The sequence below is a fragment of the Megalops cyprinoides genome, chromosome 18 (assembly GCF_013368585.1).
Source record: "Megalops cyprinoides isolate fMegCyp1 chromosome 18, fMegCyp1.pri, whole genome shotgun sequence".
NCBI classification, from domain to species: Eukaryota; Metazoa; Chordata; class Actinopteri; order Elopiformes; family Megalopidae; genus Megalops; species Megalops cyprinoides.
Genome location: NC_050600.1, coordinates 11,046,510 through 11,069,169, shown reverse-complemented (window position 1 = coordinate 11,069,169; position 22,660 = coordinate 11,046,510). Strand labels below are relative to the sequence as shown.

Below are 22,660 nucleotides of genomic sequence, written 5' to 3'. Positions count from 1 at the left end.
TTTCATTTTAGTCTGTACAAACACTGCATATAGTAAATTGTGCATAGATTAGCCATAGCATCATTTCAACTGTGAGTGGTGCTGTTGTGTCATTGTGTGGAGTACTTTCTGTAGCCTCAGCTAATTCTAAATATACAAAAAGGAAGAGTTCAGAGATTCAGTTGTGAGACGGAGCTTCAACGAGCAGCTGCAGGAGTGGCTGTGCGTGTGCTTCTGACTCGCTGCAAACATGGCTGCTCAGGATGAGCTGAGTAAGTTGCAACTAGCTAGTGCAAAGGAAAACCAGTCATGGCAAAGTGATCAACAGTTCGTGCTAATGAGTTAAATCGTTAGGCGATGGCAGACAAAATAATCACTATTGATTCAGTTTTTTAAAAGAAAATATCATCGCATATGGTACATGGACACTTAGCTAGCTTGAGCTAATAGACATTACGCTAGCAAGCTGCCTGGCTACGTCTAAAAATGGGCCTAACTTATATTGCACTGTCATGATGAGAAGCGAAAGTATTTTCGTTAAAATGTTTTAAAGAGGCGCCTATGATTTGTAGTTTGCCGACTAGGCTATAAATTGTTCCAGCGTAGCTATCATGTTCGATTATGACACTTATTATGTACTACCGAGCTATTTGCCTACATACTCCCCAGCTAGCTGGAGAGCCATGTTTGCCAGACATTTAGCTAGCTAGCTTAGTAGGGCGGTGGTATGATTACGTTTGGGTCGCAGACGTTATCTTTTAAGCATAATAATTTGTGCCTCGATTGTTAGACCAATTATTCTATACCTTAGCTACCTATCGATCTTTTATAGTTAGAAAAGATTATGAATGTAACCAGCAATGTTGAATGCTCTGGTGTGCATATTTAGCTGAATAAAATATAGCTAGACTATCTATAGCAAAGCTAAAGTTTACGTCGTCATTTATCACAGTTGCTCAGAAATTGACATCCAAGCATAATAAATTACGGTAGCTAAATAGTAGGCAAATTCAAGGCACCTAACTAGCTATCCATGTTAGGTAGCTGGCTTGACAGAAGGGTAGCTAGCTAGCTAGCAAGCTATTGAGCTATATCCTGCGGAATACAGTTTCCTGGTGATTCCTTAATGCGATGCTATAAAATTTGACATTGATGTTAATTATTTCTATGTACATATAAACATAGTTTTTAATGTCATTATCATTTTTGCATCTCTATATGTGTTGTCACCAGCCAGCTGCTTAGCTGGTTTGTGACTCATTAGCTAATGCACATTTTGACACCATCCCTTCTTAACTAGGCCCTTTCGATTAAAGGCATACCCTACAAGTGGTCACTGTTACTTTCACTACCCCACCAGACTTAATTGAAGATCTGCTGTATGTTGTGATTACGATTTGATGTACATTGTACAAATTAAAATGTAGTACTTCTCATTCTATAATGGAAAGTTAACTAAGCATTTAAACACCTGTGCATATACTTGTTTTACAATGTTCTGTTTATAAATATTAAGTTGTCTCTGTTGTGAATCTTTTATTATTCTAAAAGTTTTAATGTATGTCACAGTGAAGTGTTGTGTTTATATGATGGGGAGGAAAAAACATGGGAGGTTGTACTTGTCAAAAAGGTTGTATGCAACGGAGACATCTTTTCCTTCATTCATTTCCTTTTACTAGATCAGCTGGAGCGTGTCTTTCTACGCTTGGGCCACGCGGAAACAGATGAGCAATTGCAAGATATCATATCCAAATTTCTCCCCCCTGTCCTGCTCAAGCTGTCCAGCACTCAAGAAGGAGTGAGGAAAAAAGTATGCCCACATGCAATAGTGTACCTTAAGCCATTTGTAAGCATTGTCTTGTGAATGTGAAAGTGGAGCACATTTACAGTAATATGTCTCTTTCTCTCAGGTGATGGAATTGCTAGTTCACTTGAACAAACGTATCAAGAGTCGACCCAAAATACAGCTGCCTGTGGAAACCCTGTTAGTGCAGTACCAGGATCCTGCAGCGGCATCCTTCGTGACTGTAAGATTTCTAGCTAGTTATCTCTCTGTTGGTGGATTTGCAGGTGTGCTAGTTCATTTAAAATAAGCATGTCTACTCATTTACTATGACATCGGGTTGTTTGCTGTTTCTGAAAGTGCCTTTTTTGGGCAGTGCTAGATGCTCCTTCCAAAATCAGAAGTGTGATGTCTTTTCTTCTCGTATTTCTCATTTATGATTTCCCTGAAAGTCAAAGCTTGTTCTGTATGCACAGACTTCCTCTCAACTCGCAACAAGACAGACATAGCTGATAATTGAATGAATGAATCTAATTGTTCATAAATGTAAAAGTCCTTTACAAAGACATTGAACAGAATGACCATGTCTGTGTCTGCGTGATATTTACTTAAAGCCGTAGCGCCATGTGTACAATAAATGTTAATTATGAATGTGGATGATGTTCTCTTCAGGTGACTGACAGTTCCCTGCTTTATTTATGGGATAGCACAGATTAACCTCAGAATAAATCCATTGTAGAGTCTCCCCTGCTGCTAAGTACAGCTGCTTTCAACAGGGGAACATTGAAGGAAGAGCATGCCATTGTTGAAAAAAATGCTCGTCTGTCCAACAAGTGTGACAGCTGGAGCTGCCTCATGCACTCAGAAAGAAAGAAATCTAATAATAAATTGTCTGGGTCTTCTGTAGTGGCTTTTGCAGTTGTTTAGTACACGTTTCAAGGAGAGGACTGCCCCAGGGAAATCTCAGGTGGTGTCTTGTTTCTTTTTGAAATCAGACTGAAGCCATCCCCCAGGTTTTCAACACCACCAGTCCAGTCAGAGTGGCGGATGTGGGGTGATAACTTTAGACTGCAGAGTGATAGAGGGAACACATTGCCCATAAGTACCACCCAGCCTGACTGGTTAGGTGGGCCACTGCTTAACAGCTTGTTAAATATGGAGCTCTCAGCATGTAGTGGCTCTCCATACTGTATTTGCTGTTGAGTTCACCTTTTTAGTCCATGTCACTTGTACTGGAAACATTTTTTTAAATGTTTGGAGTTCACCAAATGGCGTAAATGCTACAGATGTTACAAATGGTGTAATGTCTGTGTATGTGCAAGCTTTAGCTCCATTAATGTTTTTTGCTTTCCAAGACTAGATCGTCCAATTTAGTGTGATTACCGTGAGGCAGAAAAATGTGCAAGTGGCTGTTCTAACAGGATGGATTACTGTTATTATTTTTCCATTCTTGGAAAAAGTGTGTCCATTGAATTATAAGTGCAGTCTTTTGCTGTATGCTTTTGTGCAGAATTTCACTATAATTTACATCAAAATGGGTTACCCTCGGCTGGAGGTGCAGAAACAGTGTGAGCTGGCCCCAACTCTGCTGACAGCGATGGAGGGAAAACCTCAGCCGCAGCAAGATGGGTGAGTGGATGTGTGCAGCACAGTCATTTCAGTGCATGCCTTCATCCAGAGTTTGGGCCACAAATAACAGTATCAAATGTTTAGTCCCAGGTCAATGTTTGCAATATTTCCATCTTTATGTCATGAAAAGGAAGTCTGAAATGGTGAGTTTTTAGTTTACCACAGAACGTGTTTGTACCACAGAAACCTTCATGAAATTATAAATCAGGATACAATTTATCTTAAAATGTACTGTAGAATATATCAGGATTTTTTTAATGCAAGATCAGGCAATTTAACTGCTTTTTTAATGGTGAAGACAGGCTGAACATTTTGAATTTCCAAATAGGTAATATGTATGATATGTATGTCTGTTATTTGTCATGTTCAGAATGTTTTGTGCATATTAAAAAGTGTTCCATGATAATAAAAGGGCTAATTAGTCCACAGCTGGTCACATTTTGGCCACTAGTAGAATATACCTGTTATATACATGTTTCCTCTGTTTCAGGCTAATGCATCTCCTGATTCCCACCTTGTTCCACATGAAGTACCCTTCTGAGCCATCAAAAGTTGCCTCACCATTTATCCTTGTTGAGAAGCCAAAGACAGTCCACTTACTACTAGATTTCATGTTAGATGTTCTTCTAATGCCTTATGGGTATGTCTTTCTTGTCAAAAAAAAAGTAGTTGGTTTACCCATTTTTATAAATGTATGACTTTAGTATCGCTTGATGAAGACGAGTGTGTCCTCTCATCTGCCGCATAAAAATCACGTAGGCTACGTGGCTTAGAGTTATCGGTGGCAATGCTGCCATCAAATCATTTTCCTCAAATTAAGTGGAAGATACTTTTTCATAATGAACCACACCCACAATTTTCAGTTCCCTTGCATGCTTGAAGAGACGTTTGACTTTAGGTTGCTTGTGTTAACCCTCTTTGTGATGGTGACACCCATCTTCCATTCCCCACATCAGGTTTGTTCTGAATGAGCCCCAGAGCCCAGCTGGGTCCGCTGCAGGGGCCAGTGCTGGACAGGGCCTCCCCCAGCCACCCCCCGGCATGAGCTTCTACGCAGCCAAGCGCATCATTGGAGAAACACCCTGGAGCCCAGAGCAGCTAGAGCAGGTACACTCTTCTCCACCAGCTGTGTGCCTCAGACAGAGTGTGATAGAGAACACGTTACAGGAAGTGACGACTGGCAATGACCTTGCTGCTTTCAATGTTTCGCCAGTGCAAGCTTGGGATAGTGAAGTTTATCGAGGCGGAGCAGGTCCCGGAGGTGGAGGCTGTGGTCCACCTGGTCATCGCTTCCAGTGACACCCGCCACAGTGTTGCCACGGCAGCAGACCTGGAGCTGAAGAGCAAACAGAGGTATAATGGGAGCACACCCTGCTGACGGCTTCAAGTTATGCCAGCTGTTCATCTGATGGCAAATCCAGGAATAAACAATACAGTTTAACACCAGTGACAGCCAGAGGTTGAAAAATGTAACAAATTTCTGTGTTGTGGTAATTAACCACGGCTCATTTTGATGAATTATTCATTTGGTGTGTTTGCCATATTTGTTTTTAATTGGGAAAAATCGTTGAGCTATTTGCATAATGAATTTCCCTTTGTTTGACTTTCTTCATAGCGTTATGCACCGATGTTTTTTTTTTTCCCCCCAGCATCATTGATTGGAATAATCCCTTAATAATTAACAAGATGTACAAGGTTTACCTGGGCGACATCCCTCTCAAAACGAAAGAGGTAAGCATTATTGATAATGTCCTGAGATGATCTGTAGTTCCAATACTGGCAAAGACCTTATTGTACTGTAATACGATTTCCATCTTTGTTGTAGGGCAGTGCTCCCCAGTCATTAATTCTATACAAATTCAGTTTGATAATTATTTTACTGTAAAGGACAGTATTGTGAATGATTTCTCAGATATGGTTTCTTATTTCTTACCAAAGCTCTGAGAGCAGTATGGAGGTTTTAGAGTTCAGTTTGCCTATTGATATGTGACCTGTAGAGTAGGCTGGTCTCTACAGTGTCCCCACTGACTGGGAGCGTACCACATCCTTATTTCCCAGGGGGCAGCTTTGAAGCCGGAACTGAAGCGGGAGCCGGTCAGTACAAGGGTCAAGCTGAAGATCCTCCCCCACCTCTTGAGGTCCAGGCTAGCCGCCGAGACATTCCCTGCCAACATCCAGGTGAGCACACCTGCTGCCACTGTTGCTTTTGATCAGATGTGATTCTTTTGAGACTCCCAGTGTTGAACAGAGCAAAATTCATCTGGATGAATCATGGCTACTGTGCAGCACGACGTGCTTGAAAAAGCCAGGCGTGGGGAATGAATGTGGGAAGCTATTCATTTTGCTTGATCAAACTTTACCTACTTTACCTCTTCTCTGCATTTTTTTGAAAAAGCCAGTGATTCTACCATCTACCCAATTGCTTGGTCATCAATGTCTGTAAATATATTTTCCTGCATTTTGATAAGGAGTTCAAGAAACGTAATGAAATTTTGGATTTGAACTTGCTTTGAATGTTTAAACTAAATTTGCAACCTAGATGAATGGGATAGCAAGCTTAGGGGGGAAAAAAAACTTTCATTTTTGTTTGTTCGTAGCTTAACGTTCTTCTGCTGAAAATGTGATAATGCTGAACATTAACAAGTTGGCACACAATAATTCCTTACACCGAGCCCAGTTTATTATGAGGTAATGTTTGTAACATGACCCAATACAGTGCCTCTGTCTAAGCTTCTGCTTCAAGTGCCATGGGTTTCAATTCATGGCATGCACGTTCCTGTCCTATTCCCTTGATTGGCTTACATGAATCAGGGTCATGTTTTGAAAAGGTGCCCGTCATTCCCAGTTCTGACTCACTGCTTTCACACATCCCATCAGGCTTGCACACTGCACCAGTGTACAAGTATACAGGAGTGAATTAAAAACTCTCATAATCGATGCATTGTTGGGTCAAGGTGACCTTTTGACCATTTTTCAGATTGGCAGTAAGAGACATATCCTCAGCTGTCTGCCAGGCGTGAGCACAGGCAGGGAAGAGTATTTATCAACAAAAATGGGTTTGAGGCTTTAATCAGCATGCTCATAAAACCATGCTAACTGTTCTTGGCAGACCTTCACGTTCCCTCTTTCGTTGTTTTGATAAAAGTTTTGTGTGGTGTAGCTGTTAAAAATGATTCAGGTCTAGCAATCGAACAGCTGAGATGCATAACATGTAGAAAAATGTCTTCCACACGTTCCTGTCTGAAACTCAATATTTTCTTTCAGAGTATATCCAGTTTATGTGCAATGGAAATGTACACAAGTATGATAGTTTATGTGTATAAAATCTGCATATTATACGTGTGTGTGTGTGTGTGTGTGTATGTACGTGTGCACATGACATGTTGTGTGTATGTATTTCATATCTGTGTGTATGTGTTGTATATTGCTTGTTTGCACACAGGCCCTAACATCATACCAGTGCTGTTCATACCTCTTTTGCCTGAGGGAGTGAGTTAAAAATGCAATGGAGGTGTTGATGCCATCTCTGTCTCTGTCCCTTCCAGGTTGTTTACGATGGGCTGTTTGGCGCAAACACCAACAACAAGCTGCGGTCCATGTCCCTGCAGTTCGTTCATCACATCTGTGTGGTGTGAGTACTGCTCTGCCTCTCCTCTGCTTAGAGGTGTAGAAATCAAACACAGAAAAACAGATTACTCATATCAAGAGGTCTTTTAAACCTGAACAGCATCATGTTGCTGTATCTCACACAGAATAATGTCTCCTCGCACAACTGGGCAAATGAGTGTTCAACACACCTTCAGAGTGCCTGGTAACATGTGTAAAGCTATTTCCAGTCAGATGTGTCATTTAGTATGACCTTATTGAAGAGACGGACACTGGCTACCTGTCTGTCTGTGTATCTGTCTGCCTGGCTGTTCTAACTAGCAGAGGAGCATATTTCAAAGTTTAAGCAGCTAAAATGCATAATAATATGCATGATAATAATATAAATGTAATTGTAAGTAATGTAAATGATAATTTTGCTTGCAGGTACAGTTGTTTCACTTTTATGGCTTACAGTGGTTGCCAGTCCTTTAAAACTATAGTGCGAGAGCTATCAATAAATGATGACCAGTAATTGACAGGTTTGAGATTCCGTTTCTTTTATTTGATTGTCTCTTGGCAGGTGTCCTGAGACTAACAAACCCCTGGGTCTGATGCTTCTCAATGGTCTAACAAAACTTATCAATGAATATAAAGAGGTAAGATTTCTCTGTGTAGATGTCTCACGTACTTAATTTTGTCATCTTGTTTTATATGTATTAAAGAAGTGTCTCAACTGTAATTATAAAGTGTCATGTTCATTCATGTAATGGCTAGTGGATCTGTAGGGTAATGGCAGAAGTAGTTCAGTATGAGTGCTGAATACAGGCTTCTCTTTCAGGATCCAAAATTGCTCTGTGTTGCCTACTCTGCTGTGGGAAAGCTGTCGAGGTAATAACGCAGCCTTTTTGGTCTAGATTAATTTGTAATTATCTTTTAACTGTTTTTATATTGAGTTCCTACTTGACAAATTAGACTAATTGCTTTTTGCCCTATTAAGATAATTTAAGGATGAATGCTCTTTAGTTCCATTGTACATTTTATGCTGATTTTCTTTTGTCTGTTATTAGCCGCATGCCGCAGCTCTTCACAAAAGATATAGCCCTCGTTCAGCAGTTTTTTGAAGCCATGTGTAAGGTAAGTTGAATAGGGAAATGACAGTAGAGGCCTTTCTATTGTCCCACAAACTGTGGTCTTGAGCACTTACGGACAACAGCAAGGTTCTTATCAGCTTACTGGGTAGCACTTAAGCCAAAATACTACTCAAATTTCACCCAGTTACACTTTTTCTTTAGGTCATTAGATTGAAACCCTGCGGCCATTTCAGTGGATGTGTACAAAAATCATTTGGACAATATTAACACATTTAGTTGTGTGTCACTCACAACGAATTGTCCCAAATGTATTGTCCAAATATGAATCAAACAGAGGATTACTGCTACTCTTGTGTCTTTTTTTTTTTTTAGAATGTGAATTTAGAATAACTGTTGCAGTATGCTGAGGCATCTATGTGATCTATAGTGTTGGTTATGGGTAGTGATTGATTCTGTGCTCCAATCTCAGGAGGACCCAGAGGTCAGGCTTGCCATCCAGGAGGCCCTGTCTATGATGGTGGGTGCCTACGCCCAGCTGCAGGGAGCACTGCTTAACCTCATGGAGGCACTGGTCGCTGCCTACATAGGAAAGGTAGGCCAGATACCACTCTGCACATGCGGACTCAGGTTTGCCCTCTCGGCTTGAAGTTGTTCTTACAGTTAATTCGCATAGAGAAGTCAAGACGGCATGCTTGTGTACCAGTGTTTGAAGGAAAAGAGGTCGAGTGCGGTGGTATTTTTTAAATTAATTTATTTTTTTGCCTTACTCACATGAACAGCCGGAGGTGCAAGTTCGTCAGGTGGCCATGAAGTTTGCCAGCACAGTGTTTGCCCCCGATCACGTCCCTTCCAGATACCTTCTGCTGCTGGCTGCCGGAGACCCGTAAGTGTGAACTTTATCCAGCTGTGTCCACCTCTCAGTTGCAGCTCTGATGACAACTGGAACCTGTTGTGGTTATCTGCGTGAGTTCGTATTCACTTTCAGCATTGGCGTTTGGTTTTGCTTTCACTGTGACGCGTGCTGTAACGGTACCGCGTGGCGTCGCGTTGTGCTGTGTTGATGCAGGCGAGAGGAGGTCCACGGTGAGGCCCAGCGTGTCCTCAGGGCCCTCCCAACCCAGAGCACTGAGAAGGAGGGCTCAAAGCCCATGCCCTCCTTCCCGGAGATGGTCAGCTATATCCAGGAGAAGGTACGGCACACCCGCTTGGAGTTAAATCCCAGATTTAGAGGAGCCGCTGTGTTTTCGAGGCTCAGATGGACAGCTGGAGAGCTGCACTTTGGAGCACGCTGACTTTTATTTCTGTGTCTCGCAGGCGGCCCAGAGAATGAAAACTCCAGCGAAGTACATCGTTGGAACCGCCACTCTCCCTTTCAACCCCTCTGCTTTTGGAGAGGTGATTTTAAAAGGGCTGCTTCTTGCTGTGCTAATAAAGATAATGCATGCATGATCAGTCACCCAGTTCTCATTATTAATGTCGCTTATCTTCCACGGATTAGAAAGGAGAGTTTAAGCACATAAACTTGGTATGTATGTGTTGGTCGTACAACACTTATCTACCTTTAAAGAAGAGCTGCAAGGTGAAGTTAATTAAGACCGTAATTATAGCTATAAATCAGGTAGATTAAGGCCCTGGTCGACTTATCCTGAATTATCCCCAGCGATAAATCTCAGAGAAAGTAATGAAGAAGCCTTAGCGCAGTGGACGGTGATGGAACTCATCAATTCTGCTGTGATGTTTCCCTGCCCCAGATTATACTCTACCTGCGGATGTGCCTTGCCCACAGTGCGGGGGCCACGCCCACCTCTCAGAGCCTGGCGGACATGCAGGACAACGCCCCGGCCATCGGCCGCTACGTGCAGAGCCTGCTGTCGTCCGAGCCGCCCCCGTCCTCCTCCGCCCCCAAGGGCGGCGAGTCCAACCCGGTGCAAGTGTACATGGACCTGCTGCAGCAGCTGCTGTCTGCCATCGGGGGTGAGTGCGAGCGGGACCACGCTTCTGACAGACGGGACAGTCTTGACTAGGTTGAGATGCTGTGGAGTAAAATAGCCTGGCCAGATGAGAGCAAGATTAAGATGGGCCAGTAAACCCTTGCACCATATATTAGAGTTACAATACCGGTGCTTCATGCATTGAAACCATCTCTTGTAATGAGGTCTCTATCCATTGTAAGTTACTGATATTGGCTGTGTCTGTGTGCATAAGAGCATGTGTATGCACAGGCACTCATTGCATCTTCTCTAAATTTTCCTACTGAGTAGAACTGAGGGTCTTTACACTCTACGTTAATACATACTAGACCTGTCCACTGAAACCATGTCTGTTTCCACACTGAGTCATCATTCGACTAGTGTAGTATCCAGCCAGAGTTATTCCAATTGTAACAATAGGGTTATTAGTCTAAAGATTTTGCATCAGATCTGCAAATGAATAAATTGCATATTTTATATGTGTAGTTATATGATTAGTCATGTAACTAATGTTTGTATTTTTTTAACTGACTGTTCATGTTTTACAGGAATCCCAGTGATGTACTGCCTAGTAGAAGTGGTGTCAGTCTATCCTCAAAAACTTGCTCCTAAATTCATTGACAAGATTGACTGGATTAAGGTAAATTTCTCCTGATTTTTTTTGTTTGTCGTCCCAATGGTTTCCTAAAATATGTTCTTTGGATTTTTTAAGGCTTATTGTATATTGTAGGTAAATGTGGGATGTGTATTTATCAGTTCTTTTTCTTCATTGTTCCCTCTCCCTACAGAGTCTGATGAATACCAATAAAGAGGACATGCGTGAGCTTGCAGCCCAGCTCTATGCTGTGGTAGTGTCCACCATGTCTGGCAATGAACTAAGGGCTGCCGTGCAGAACCTTGTTAAAATCACAAAAGATAATCATGTAAGTCTTCAGTCTCTCTCTGTCTGTCTTTATGTACATAAAAATCATTAAGTGTTTTTTTTTTTTTTTTTGCTTTAAGGGCAGATTTGCAAGGGTATAATGAAAATATCTTTGGTGAAACCATGCCATCTTTTTGTTTTTCTATTTCCTTCACTCCAGAGCCCTGAAACCCAGCACGGTGCCATTTTGGCTCTAGGTTACATGGTCGGGAGGTACTTGAGCAAAAGGAAGTCCTTAGCCTGGAGTGACTCGCACAACCAGGATCAGCACATGAGCGCCACTCCCACAGAGGATGAAGAGCTCATCCGTCTGGCCACCAACACCATTGGTTTGTGATGCTAAATGTCAGATTACACTTGCATGTAGGTTTTCCAGGCAGAAGCTTAAGATATATATCGATAGGATGCTCAGATACCTAAAGTAACCATATGCACCCCTCTCAGTGTACACTTCTGTGGTAAAATATGCATTGTGTCTGTTCACGTAGCTGGGTTTGTGTTTGACTTTTTGTTGACTTTTGCTTGGCATTAAGTCGCTTTTGATCAGTTTTACATATTTTGTCGGTCAGTGTATAATTTTCACAGTCAAGTTTGTTTTTTGGATAACATAAATCCAGCTAAAGATGCAGATATTTAATGTCAGTGTGTAATTTAGCACATGAATCATAATCTCGATGCCCCGCAGGTTCCTTCCTGGATAGCAGCTCCCCCCTGCTGGCCCTGGCTGCCTGCACGGCCCTGGGCGAGATTGCGCGGAACGGGGCCCTGCTGGTGCCCAGCGAGGGGGAGGGCTTCACTAAGCTGCACGTGGTCGAGAACCTGCTGGCCCGAATTCCCTCCGGGAAGGAGAGCTCTAAGGTACCAGTAATCTCCATCCATTCTTCCTCAACCCCCCCGGTGCCGCCGGGCAGACACTTAAAAGTGGATTTCACCTCTCCCGGGGTCTTTGGCGCTGAATATTTCTGAAGCAATTAGAGGTATTCTATTTAAGGCCCGTGTAAAACATGCTGGATTATGGGTCTGCGAGATCAGAAGCGAAGGTCAGTTGTGCTAGAAGGCTGTGATGAGGACCCCCCAGCATGACAGGAATGATGTGTGTGTGTGCAGATGAAGGAGCGTGCCATACAGACGCTGGGCTACTTCCCTGTGGGGGATGCTGAGTTTCCACACCAGCAGAAGCTGCTGGAGGGGCTCATGGACTCAGTGGAGGTAGGGTGCTGCTAGCCCTCTGGGTACAAACAGGAGGAGCCACTGTTAACCATGTTACTTTACATGTAACCAGTTATGCAAAGAACAGAACTTTGCAAGCAATGAGTGCATGAACAGTCACAATGTAATTATCACTATCTGTGAGGTCAAAATTATGTTTGAAATTCAATCTTATATTGGATTTTGCACCTCAGTGTAAGAGAGATCTGTGCATATCAGGATGGTCAATCAGATGGAGAAACAGGACTGTGTAAACTGTTGAATCTGTACCAGATGGGGTGATTCCAAAGATCTGGGTTTGCCGGAGAGTGGTTAAGACATAGAATGGTGGTGACTGGGATGTCTGTGTCGATCATGTGTGTGCTCTTTTCCCCTTAGGCGAAGCAGGTGGAGCTTCAGTTTACAGTAGGTGAGGCCATCACCAGTGCTGCCATAGGAACTAGCTCGGGGGCGGCCCGGGATGTGTGGACCTGCACCGAAGAGGAATACGCCCCCCCGGCCAGTGAGTGTACCCCTCAGACACCAGTGGGGTCTCAACACTCAACGCTGTCCTCAACACTGACATTACATTACATTATATTACTGCCGTTTAGCAGACGCTCTTATCCAGAGCAACTTACATAGGTTATAGTTTATTACATGTTACCCATTTACAGAGCTGGATATTTACTGGGGCAATTCTAGGTTAAGAACCTTGCCCAAGGAGACAGCAGCAGTGCCTCAGCAGGGAATCAAACCAGCAACCTTTTGGTTACGAGTCCTGCTCCTTATGATACACCCTCACCTACTTAGCATGCTGTGGTCCAGAAAAGCTCATTGGGACTCTCCTACATATATCTGAAGTGCTTCTCTCTGGCCCTCAGACGTGAGCAACAATGACGTGGTGCCCTGGGTCCTGAACACCATTCTGACCAAGCACATCAGCAGCCAGAATCCTCATGTGCGCCAGGCAGCCTGCATCTGGTTGCTCTCCCTGGTGAAGAAGTTCAGCCAGCACAAGGAGATCAAAGTAAGCTGAGGGGGAGGGGGGGGCTTCATTTCTGAGATGCTGAGTTCTGTTAATTGATTCAGTGTAATTACAAACCTGCTGAATATGGCAGACTGAAGCAGCTTTGTGGACACAATAGTCAAGGACATGATTGCGCCTAAGGACTTGATTACTTCAGTTCCTCAATAATAAAAAGCCAGTCTGGATGGTATTGTGGAATTGATTGACCTGTTTTTGCTCCTCAGTCTCATCTGAAAGAGGTCCAGACTGCATTCATCTCCATCCTCTCTGATCCTGATGGTGAGTATTTCAGTTTAATACACCTACAGTTTCAGCAGAAATGGACTGGTCTTTTACTTGATCCTGTAGGCTGAAAACTTGAAAAAGGCGCATATTGTTAAAATAATTTCAGCAAATGCATTCAGAATTTCAAAACGGCATTCTTACAAAAAAAGGGCTGTGGTTTTTGAATGTGCTGAAATTCATTACAGATGTGTTGTAGAACCTGCCTCTACATTGCTCCTTTATGCCAGCGGGGGAAGGACACCGTGTACAGCAGCTACGACTTTCTGCTCCCTCATCTGTACAGTGCTCCATTTTGTATGTCTAGGAGTTGATGATAAAGCTCTTACTGAGTTGCTGTGTCTGGTGACTGCGTTGTGGCTTGACTGTGTTAATCCCCATGTGGTCAGAGCTGAGTCAGGACGTGGCCTCTAAAGGACTGGGCCTGGTGTATGAGCTGGGCAGCGAGGAGGATCAGCAGGAGCTGGTGTCTACGCTGGTGGAGACGCTGATGACAGGGAAGAGGTGTGGCTTCAGATCATGAGCACAAGAGGTCTGACTTTTGGATCGTAATGTTTGATGTGAGAATGATTTTAACTTTGTCTAAAATGTATGTTCTTTTCGTGTCTTAGGGCAAAGCATGCTGTCTCAGAAGAGACGGAGGTCTTCCAGGGGGGAGCATTGGGAAAAGCCCCAGATGGGCAAGTATACAGAACCGTACTAATATCACCAATTGTACATTAGAAAATGGTAAATCTAACAGAAACCTGTGGGTATGTGTTCTGTCAGCTACGGTAATAAGCATTTAAAAAAGGCTTTCCTGCCCCATGTGTTGGCAGCAGTAAGTTGGAGGGTATAAATGAATACATAGATAAGCAAATATGTGAATATTATATTGAGAAATGGTATTGATTCCAGGGTTAGATTAATTTCATTAACTTTCTTTTCTGTGGTGATTCATGAGGATTCATTCTGTAATAGTCACAACATTTACTTCATTTGTTCATTTTTATTCATCCTTTCAAAAAAACAATTCTTTGAATATTGCACTTTTCATAATGATTGTTGTACTCCTACATTTTTTTTCTTAAGTTCTCCGATCACTGAAACTACATGTTAACCTCTTGTTCTTTAATGTTTATTAGTCATGGTCTGTCCACCTACAAAGAGCTGTGTTCATTGGCCAGTGACTTGAACCAGCCAGACCTTGTCTACAAGTTCATGAATCTTGCCAATCACCACGCCATGTGGAACTCCAGAAAGGTACTTCTCACAAAATTAAAGAAAGGAAACATGCATCCTTACAGATGTAATGTACATATTGTGTGCTTATGTAATTATTTACAATGTAAGGGACAAAACTATAAATGTTACATGTAACTTACACTGTAAAGAGGAAATACTAATTTGTAATTCTTGCCTGTTATCTTCCTCTATCTGCATCTGAATACGTGGCACAGCTTTAGTGCTGTTTAAAGCTCTCATTTTGTCCTCTGACAGGGAGCTGCCTTTGGATTTAATATGATAGCAGCAAAGGCCGGGGAACAGCTGACCCCCTTCCTACCCCAGCTGGTTCCCCGTCTCTACAGATACCAGTTTGACCCCAACCTTGGCATCCGGCAAGCCATGACCAGCATCTGGGATGCCCTTGTCACAGACAAAACTTTGGTATGAGTTCTTTTCCTCTCTAATGAGGATGCACCACATGCACGATTTTTGTATTCAGGCTTTTGAGGTCTGTGTATAACACCTAAGATTTTACCACAATCATGAGACTTTCTGTTCTTCATTGATTCCTTAGGTGAGCTAATGCTTTATAGAGTTATGATGGTGAATGTCTCAGCTGAACATCATTCTGTACACATTGCTGAAAATCATTCTTAGATGAGTTGCTTTCACAAGATTATTCTTCTCTTTCCAGGTTGACAAATATCTAAAGGAGATTCTTCAGGATGTTATTTCCAACCTCACCAGCAGTATGTGGCGAGTTCGGGAATCAAGGTATGCCTGGTTATGTTTAAACTGCTTTCTTTAAAATGTCTATTTGCATTTATTGGATTTTCATAAGATTTCTAATTAATAAATCAGCGTAATAGGTATCTGTTTCATTTAGACAGAATTTTCAAAAGTAGTAGACCACCTAACAACTTGTTAGAACTCCTGCACAACATATTTCACACAATGACTGTACTGTTTCTGTATTGTAGTTGTTTGGCCCTCAATGATTTGATTCGTGGAAGGCAACTGGATGACATCATCGACCGTATTTCAGAGATGTGGGAGACATTGTTCAGAGTACGGGATGACATAAAGGTAATGCTCCATTTTATTGTGAATTACAAAAAGCACATCACGCATGAGAAGTCAGCCAGATAATGGTTCTGGTGGAATATCTGTTAGTCTTCTGTGCTTACAGTTTGTTTCCATTGCTTTATGAAGACGTTAAATGATTCTTTGAAGTTCGTTTGCTTTCCACATTAATAATGTTTTTTTTCTTGAGATTGAAACGTGTACAGAAATGGTAAGACTGCACTCCAACTGAACTCCAAATCGTTTTTGCCTGTTTCACAGGAGTCGGTGCGGAAGGCAGCTGATATGGCCCTCAAGACCCTTAGCAAGGCAAGTCCTCTCTTTACCACAACAGTCTTCAATGTTAGCCTGCAATCCCTGTATTCCTCAGTTTCAGTTAGCAGTCATGCACTTTCTAGAATATTATCTGGTCACAGCAAGGAAAACCGGTTCTGCAGTATTTGCCACATGCCTCCCTGGGCTTTCGGTTTTGAAAATGACCTTCAGTCAGTTTGAAGCAAATGCATTTAGAAGCAGCCATTTCTGTGTCTACCATCAATAAAAGCAACTCGGTGAGATGAGAGTTGCCTATTCAGACACACCCCTGTGAAAATCTAAAGACACAGCTCTTTTGCGCCAAATTGAACACCTGAAACACTACCACCTAAAGCAATTTCTTGTATCATAAACTTGGGTCATGCTGTGATTCTAATATTGTTGACTCCTTATGTGGCTTTTTGCTTGTATTGTACTCTGCCTCACTTGTAAGTCGCTTTGGATAAAAACGTCTGCCAAATGAATGTGTAAGGTGTAAGGTGTGTTGGCGTAGACGGGCCAGTGCTGGTCAAGTGACGCTCTGCCGTTGTGACCGTACGGCAGGTGTGCGTTCGGATGTGCGAGTCCTCTGGCGCGGCTGCACAGAAAACCGTGGGGGTGCTGCTGCCCACCCTGTTGGATAAGGGCATCATGAGCACCGTGGTGGAGGTGCGCACCCTCAGGTAAGACTGCTCTGTTCCACACGTACAGGAAAGGACCACCAGCTCGCCTTGAGCACAAAAAACAACAGCATTTCAGCTTGCCTTGTCAGGTTACTGTTACTGCCTTGTCATACTGTATCTGCTGGTTACATTGCTACAGTGTGATACGGGCAGTGCCACCTACAGTACCAGTCAAAAGTGTGGACACACCTGATTAAGATAATGGGGAAATAAGCATTCAAAGACTTTTTGATGTAAAGACGTATGTTTAAATGCTTGAAATGTGTTTCTTAGACAGAAATAAATAGTGAAGTTGACACCCATGTATGAATTTCTTTCCAAAAAAAATATTGCTTTTAAAAAAATATTTTTTGGCTGCTTTGAAGAATCTAAAATATAAGATAGCTTTGATTTGTTTAATGCTGTTTTTATCACTGCACAATTCCGTTTGTGTGATTTCATAGTTTTGATGTCTTTACTATTTTTCCAAAATGTGGAAAACAATTAAAAGTAAAAAATAAAGAAGAACCCTTCTATGAGTAGGTGTGTCCAAATATTTGACTGGTACTGTATGTGACACACTGCTTTTTGGTAAATGCCAATAATGTAATAAATGTAATGTCTCTCAGCATTCAGACTCTGGTGAAGATCAGTAAGACTGCAGGTAGCAGGCTGAAGCCCCACACACCCCGCCTCATCCCTGCCCTCCTGGAGTCCCTCAGCGTGCTGGAGCCGCAGGTCCTCAACTACCTGAGTCTGAGAGCTACCGAGCAAGAGAAGGTCAGTGCGCCCTGGGGCATTGTGTTATGATAGCTTTGCTGTTATCGTCGGGGGGTTAGCGGTGCAGTAAATGGCTGTCGCAGGGGAGAGAGTGAGATGTCTTTGATCCTCACGATGTCTTCATTTTGATCCTTTGCTTCAGACGGCAATGGATACAGCAAGACTCAGTGCAGCCAAATCTTCTCCAATGATGGAAACTATCAACATGGTAAGACAACTTACCACTCTTTGCCATTTCATAGTTTTTACATGATTTTCAGTTGGTGCAAGGGTTACCAATGAAACCTCCTGAATGCTGTATAACAGACTAGAAAGGAAGCCCCTTCTTGTTTAATTTTCATTGACTCTTTTTCTCTTATTGTAGTGCCTGCAGCACATGGATACATCTGTCTTGGAAGAGCTTGTCCCCAAACTGTGTGACCTTTTGAAGAGTGGCCTGGGTCTGGGAACAAAGGTGCGTCCCAGAAATACCAGATTCTTTGCCTGCTGTTGAATGTGACAGACAGCAAGGTGTGTCAAGCACATTTAGATTATGCAGTCGTCACTAGAACGCAGAATGATCTGTGTTCTCGACCGTTTTACATATACCAACTGATTTTTCAACTGTGAAAATCGCTGCTGTTCCAGGGAGGCTGTGCCAGTGTGATCGTGTCACTGACCGTTCAGTGTCCTCAGGACTTGGCACCTTATTCAGGTTAGTCACCATCTTTCCCTCCACGACGTCAGTTTGATTATATGTCAGACTGGATGCGAATGTGAATGCATATGTACATTTGTAGGCAGTGAACGTGGTCTAGTGCGTGACCTGGTTTAATGTGTTAATGCATGGGGCAGTGTGTGTTTTGTTACAGGTAAACTGATGAGCGCTCTGCTGAACGGAATACACGATCGCAGCGCCGTGGTGCAGAAGTCGTTCGCCTTCGCTCTCGGACATCTCGTTCGGGTAGGATCAGAGTAACATGGCATGATGAACGTAAAAATGTCGACTGTCCATGAACCTGTACATGATTCTTGGACAAATCATTAAACAAGGACTTTCCTCTGATAGACTGCAAAGGACAGCAGTGTGGAGAAACTTCTGCAGAAGCTCAATATGTGGTACCTGGAAAAAGAAGGTGAGATTTTTTTTTTTTCTCTACCCCCTCCCCCTGAATGTGCGAATGTGAATTTTAATGTGAAAATTGTCAATATGAGTTACAAGTTGTTGACATAGCTTTATGGGTTACTGTGCGAATCCTAAACAAAAGTCTCATTGCATGCCATGCCCATGGTAATGTTGTTCGTTTTTCTCGTTCAGAGGCCGTCTACAAGTCATCGTGTGCTCTGACGGTGCATGCCATCGGCCACTACAGTCCAGACGTACTGAAAAACCACGCAGGGCTGGCACTGCCGCTGGCGTTCCTGGGCATGCATGAGGTCCCTGACGAGGAGAAGGGCGACAACTCTGACTCTAGCCTGTGGACGGAGGTCTGGCAGGAGCATGTACCAGGTAGGAGGCGGACAGTGCTTTTCTCTTCACTGGCGGGCAAGGAAACGGACACGGCAGAGACCGGGAGTGGCACTGTTACTGAGCGTTCACTGGTTCACTGACCTGTTTATAAAACCCATTGATGAAATGTTATGTCTCTTAGGAAGCTTTGGTGGCATCAGGTTGTACATGACAGAGCTGATAGCCATTACCCAGAAGGCCCTGCAGTCCCAGTCATGGAAGATGAAGGCGCAGGGGGCAGCAGCCATGGCCTCCATAGCGAAGGAGCAGACCGGGTCGCTGGTGGCTCCACATCTGGGCATGGTGCTGAGTGCTCTGCTGCAGGGGCTGGCTGGCAGGACGTGGGCAGGGAAGGTGTGTGAGAGAAGGTTACTTACAAAGAAACGTCTGTGATGTTCTCCTGAATAAGGAGAATTTAGCAGGTGCATTTCTCGCATTTAGTTTAGTTAAGTCTGTATGTACTTGCCTAGTTCCTTTTAGGTGTACTGTACGGTTGTCTTTGTAGTGAATATCATGGATCCAGTTCTGAGTGCGGTCTAGTAAGAACAGATAACCAGAGCTGTTGACCATGGTCCTCCTTTGTTTTTATTCAGGAAGAATTGCTGAAGGCTATTGGGTCAGTTGTCTCAAAGTGCAGGTAAGTGTACCCAGATGAAAGTCTTGAGATAAACTGCTTGAGAGGCTCCCTTTACTTAATGTTAGGAAAGATTGTTTATTGACATCAGTAGTCACTAATGTGCATATGCTTCAGCTGAAAGTGTGTCTTTGCATTCAGTGGGGAATTACAGAAGTCTGCACCAGGACAGCCCAGCATCCAGGAGGTAATTGAGTTGGTGTTGAAGGAGTGCCGCAAGGAGAACCTGGGATACAAAATGGCCGCCCTACGATGTGCAGCAGATGTCCTGGAATCCACCCAAGAGGACCGCTTCCAGGAGATGGCTGACATCCTGTTTCCATTGATAAAAAAGGTAATGGGGGAGGTGTTTCTATTATGATCACTAAACCTCTAGAACTGTGGGGATGGCATTGTGGCATAATGTTTGACACCCTGGATCTGAAGTTGGTAGAGTGCTGTTTCAGTGGGGCACTGGTGTTTCACCTTTAAGTGAAGGTAACCTGAACTGCTTAGTAAATATCCAGGCATATAAATGGACAATATGTAAGAATGCAAGCCATGTAACTCACCCTGGAAAAGTATTCATAATGCTTATTCTGTATTATAAAATGATAATGATAATTTTATAATATAATTTAAAAATACTATCTCCCACCAGTTAAAATACAGATCTGGTGTGTAACTGTTTGCTACTGATATGTGTGCAAAACCTTCCCTGCATGGGTAAGATGTTGGCTGTTGTGTGTGTTTGTAGTATTCCCCCACCAGTGCCCTGTCCCCAAAAAGCAAGCAGGATGAGGATGAGGACGACCCAGAAGAGAAGGAGAGAGAGCTGCAGACAGAGGCCCTGCTCTGTGCCTTTGAAACCCTTGGGAAGGCCTGGCCCAAAAACCCCTCAACCCAGGGTAAGACCCCATACCCTGTGATATATAGCATTTACAGTGTTTAGACTGTGCCTTCTCAATCGTGGAAAAATATGATCAAAGTAGCATATACTGCACCACTAGTATTTAATAAGTGTCTTCTTTTTTAAAGAATACTAAAGTAAATTTCATGTCTGGAGACAGACCTTTTCTATCACGAGTTTTGCATTTTCTGCAGATGTAGCTGTCATTTTCTGGCTTTCTTTGTCACAGCACGGTACCAGATGGAGCTGTGTCAGCTGATGTGTGAGAGGCTGAAACTCAGCACATGGAGGGTACAGCTGGTGGTCCTGAAGACCATGAAGGCGTATTACCAAAGGTAATCACTGCAGGGGCTTCCACTAAAGGCATCATGCTATGTTGCTTCATCCAGTGTTTATGAGTGATCTCGTTGACTTAGCTACAAAAATGTGTATGTGTGCACTGTGTATAATGTCTTCTTTAGGGTATATACAGCTTATTGGACTTTCATAACACCCATTTGCTATGTTCATTCACTTTGACTTTCACAACACTGAACTGAACTTCTGTCTTGTAGGTTGTTACTTTTTGAGAAGGACCATCAAGATTCCACTGCACTGCTGGAAATCTTGACAGAAACTTGCACTGCAATCACATATCCATTAGGTATGACTGATTGGAAAATGGGGATTCATCTGATATATTTATATGTCTCTATATTAGTTTTCCTAAAAATCATTCTGCATTTGCCTGGGTTTTTCTTCTGCAGAAAACAAGAGTTATTCCTCTGTGAGGACAGAAGCTTTGTCCATTGTGGAACTACTTCTAAAAAAGGCAGAAGGTGGGTATCATATCCTCTATATCTTCAAGTTGTGTCAGCCAGTGACCTAAAGCAGTTTCCCATGATAGTGTCTAAAAGGACATGTGCAATAAATTGCTACAAAACGTGTGCTAGGTGGATGGGTTAGGTAGGAATTCCAGTCATTGGAAAACCCAGTGTGAGATGACTGAGAGACTGCAACGACAGATTGTGAAACACTGTCCCTGCGTTTCAGAGAATGGAAAATGGGACAGCCTGTCGGAGAAGAGCAGAGACCAGCTCGTCCACTCCCTCACCACCATGGAGTCAGACAGCCGACCAGAGCTGAAGGATAAGTCACTGGAACTCCGAAAGCAAATCCAGAATCACTCATGAACTCTGACCCCCCCCCCCCCCCCCCCCCCTTGGCACCATTCTCCCACTTCTGTTCAGCAGTCCTCAACATGCAGATCCAATTCGCTCCAAGGCGCGGCTCACTTATATTTGTTCTGTGCCTGACTAAACATGTTTCAGGTTTCTCTCTGTTAAAACTGCAGGTTTTATTAATATTTGTTGTACCTATGTATTTAAAATAATCAAAGGAATAAGAAGCAGCACTGTTTAACAATAGCAATGAACTAATAAATGGCATCATGGTCAGAACATCCTGAATTATTTCAAACAGTAAAACAACAGTCAAGTGTGGTGTTAGCTGTGTCAAAGAATGGAGATTAAAATTCAGCCATTAACCTTGAATACACAGCCGTGAGCACTACAGTAAACATCACTTGAGTCCAGAGTGGACCATTAGCTACATTATCAGGTGTATTTTATGTATGTTGGGCTCTACTCTTGTTGACTAATTACACCCACAAATGGTTATGAACCAATTGATACATGAAATGGTGAATTCATTTGCCATATTTAACAATTATTGCACTATGTTCCTTCTAAACACTGTATTTTGCCCAGGTTGGGCATATCATTTTGCTGCTGCAGTTTGCCACTATAACTGCGGTCATGTATTTGGGATGGGGTAAAAGCCAGGATTTCAGTAAAGAGATTTGTTCAGGAAAAAAAAAGTTTAGTGCAATGTTTCTGCTCATCTTGCATGCTTTCAAGGTGTGTGTGTGTAATTGAAGTTCAAAAATAGTGAATACCAAAGTTGGTACATAGGAGAGGCATGCACCCTTGAATATCCTCTTCTGAATTCGTCCGTAACAAGACGCTCAAATAAAATTGCTTTGTGAGCCTTTAAGGTCTTTGCATCAGTTTTCTTTTTTAAGCCAACTACAGTATCCCAGAGCAAAAGTTATTCTTAAACAGGTGTCAATGAGTTGCCATGACTTGCACAATACAATCCACAGACAAGTTTTGGAAAATGT

At 42.9% G+C, this 22,660-nt stretch overlaps 1 protein-coding gene across 1 annotated transcript; it reads left to right on the top strand.

Annotated features, from left to right (window-relative positions):
* The first annotated feature begins 156 nt into the window (after window positions 1–156).
* Window positions 157–21,687, top strand: ecpas (Ecm29 proteasome adaptor and scaffold). Its single transcript, XM_036551327.1, has 49 exons — window positions 157–251; window positions 1,659–1,789; window positions 1,890–2,006; window positions 3,273–3,391; window positions 3,882–4,031; window positions 4,348–4,498; window positions 4,605–4,744; window positions 5,041–5,122; window positions 5,450–5,569; window positions 6,937–7,022; window positions 7,560–7,635; window positions 7,818–7,867; window positions 8,047–8,113; window positions 8,540–8,662; window positions 8,850–8,953; window positions 9,137–9,260; window positions 9,385–9,465; window positions 9,822–10,044; window positions 10,589–10,680; window positions 10,829–10,963; window positions 11,123–11,291; window positions 11,648–11,820; window positions 12,070–12,171; window positions 12,550–12,673; window positions 13,035–13,180; window positions 13,405–13,459; window positions 13,852–13,966; window positions 14,074–14,142; window positions 14,587–14,704; window positions 14,942–15,109; window positions 15,363–15,442; window positions 15,649–15,754; window positions 16,013–16,060; window positions 16,610–16,728; window positions 17,337–17,487; window positions 17,630–17,695; window positions 17,852–17,941; window positions 18,115–18,181; window positions 18,339–18,430; window positions 18,536–18,602; window positions 18,785–18,976; window positions 19,119–19,330; window positions 19,570–19,613; window positions 19,752–19,944; window positions 20,347–20,497; window positions 20,729–20,834; window positions 21,054–21,142; window positions 21,246–21,317; window positions 21,532–21,687. Exons 1-49 carry the CDS (start codon window positions 230–232, stop codon window positions 21,669–21,671), a joined length of 5,517 nt encoding a protein of 1,838 aa, XP_036407220.1. The 5' UTR covers window positions 157–229; the 3' UTR covers window positions 21,672–21,687.
* The last annotated feature ends 973 nt before the right edge of the window (window positions 21,688–22,660 follow it).

What these genes read in the sequence shown, in the direction of transcription:
- ecpas (XM_036551327.1), top strand. Translation starts at nt 230, where the DNA reads ATGGCTGCTCAGGATGAGCTGA. An exon ending in AAGAAGGAGTGAGGAAAAAA is followed by an intron (nt 1,790 to 1,889) that starts GTATGCCCACAT and finishes TCTTTCTCTCAG; the next exon opens with GTGATGGAATTGCTAGTTCA. An exon ending in TTATCAATGAATATAAAGAG is followed by an intron (nt 7,636 to 7,817) that starts GTAAGATTTCTC and finishes CTTCTCTTTCAG; the next exon opens with GATCCAAAATTGCTCTGTGT.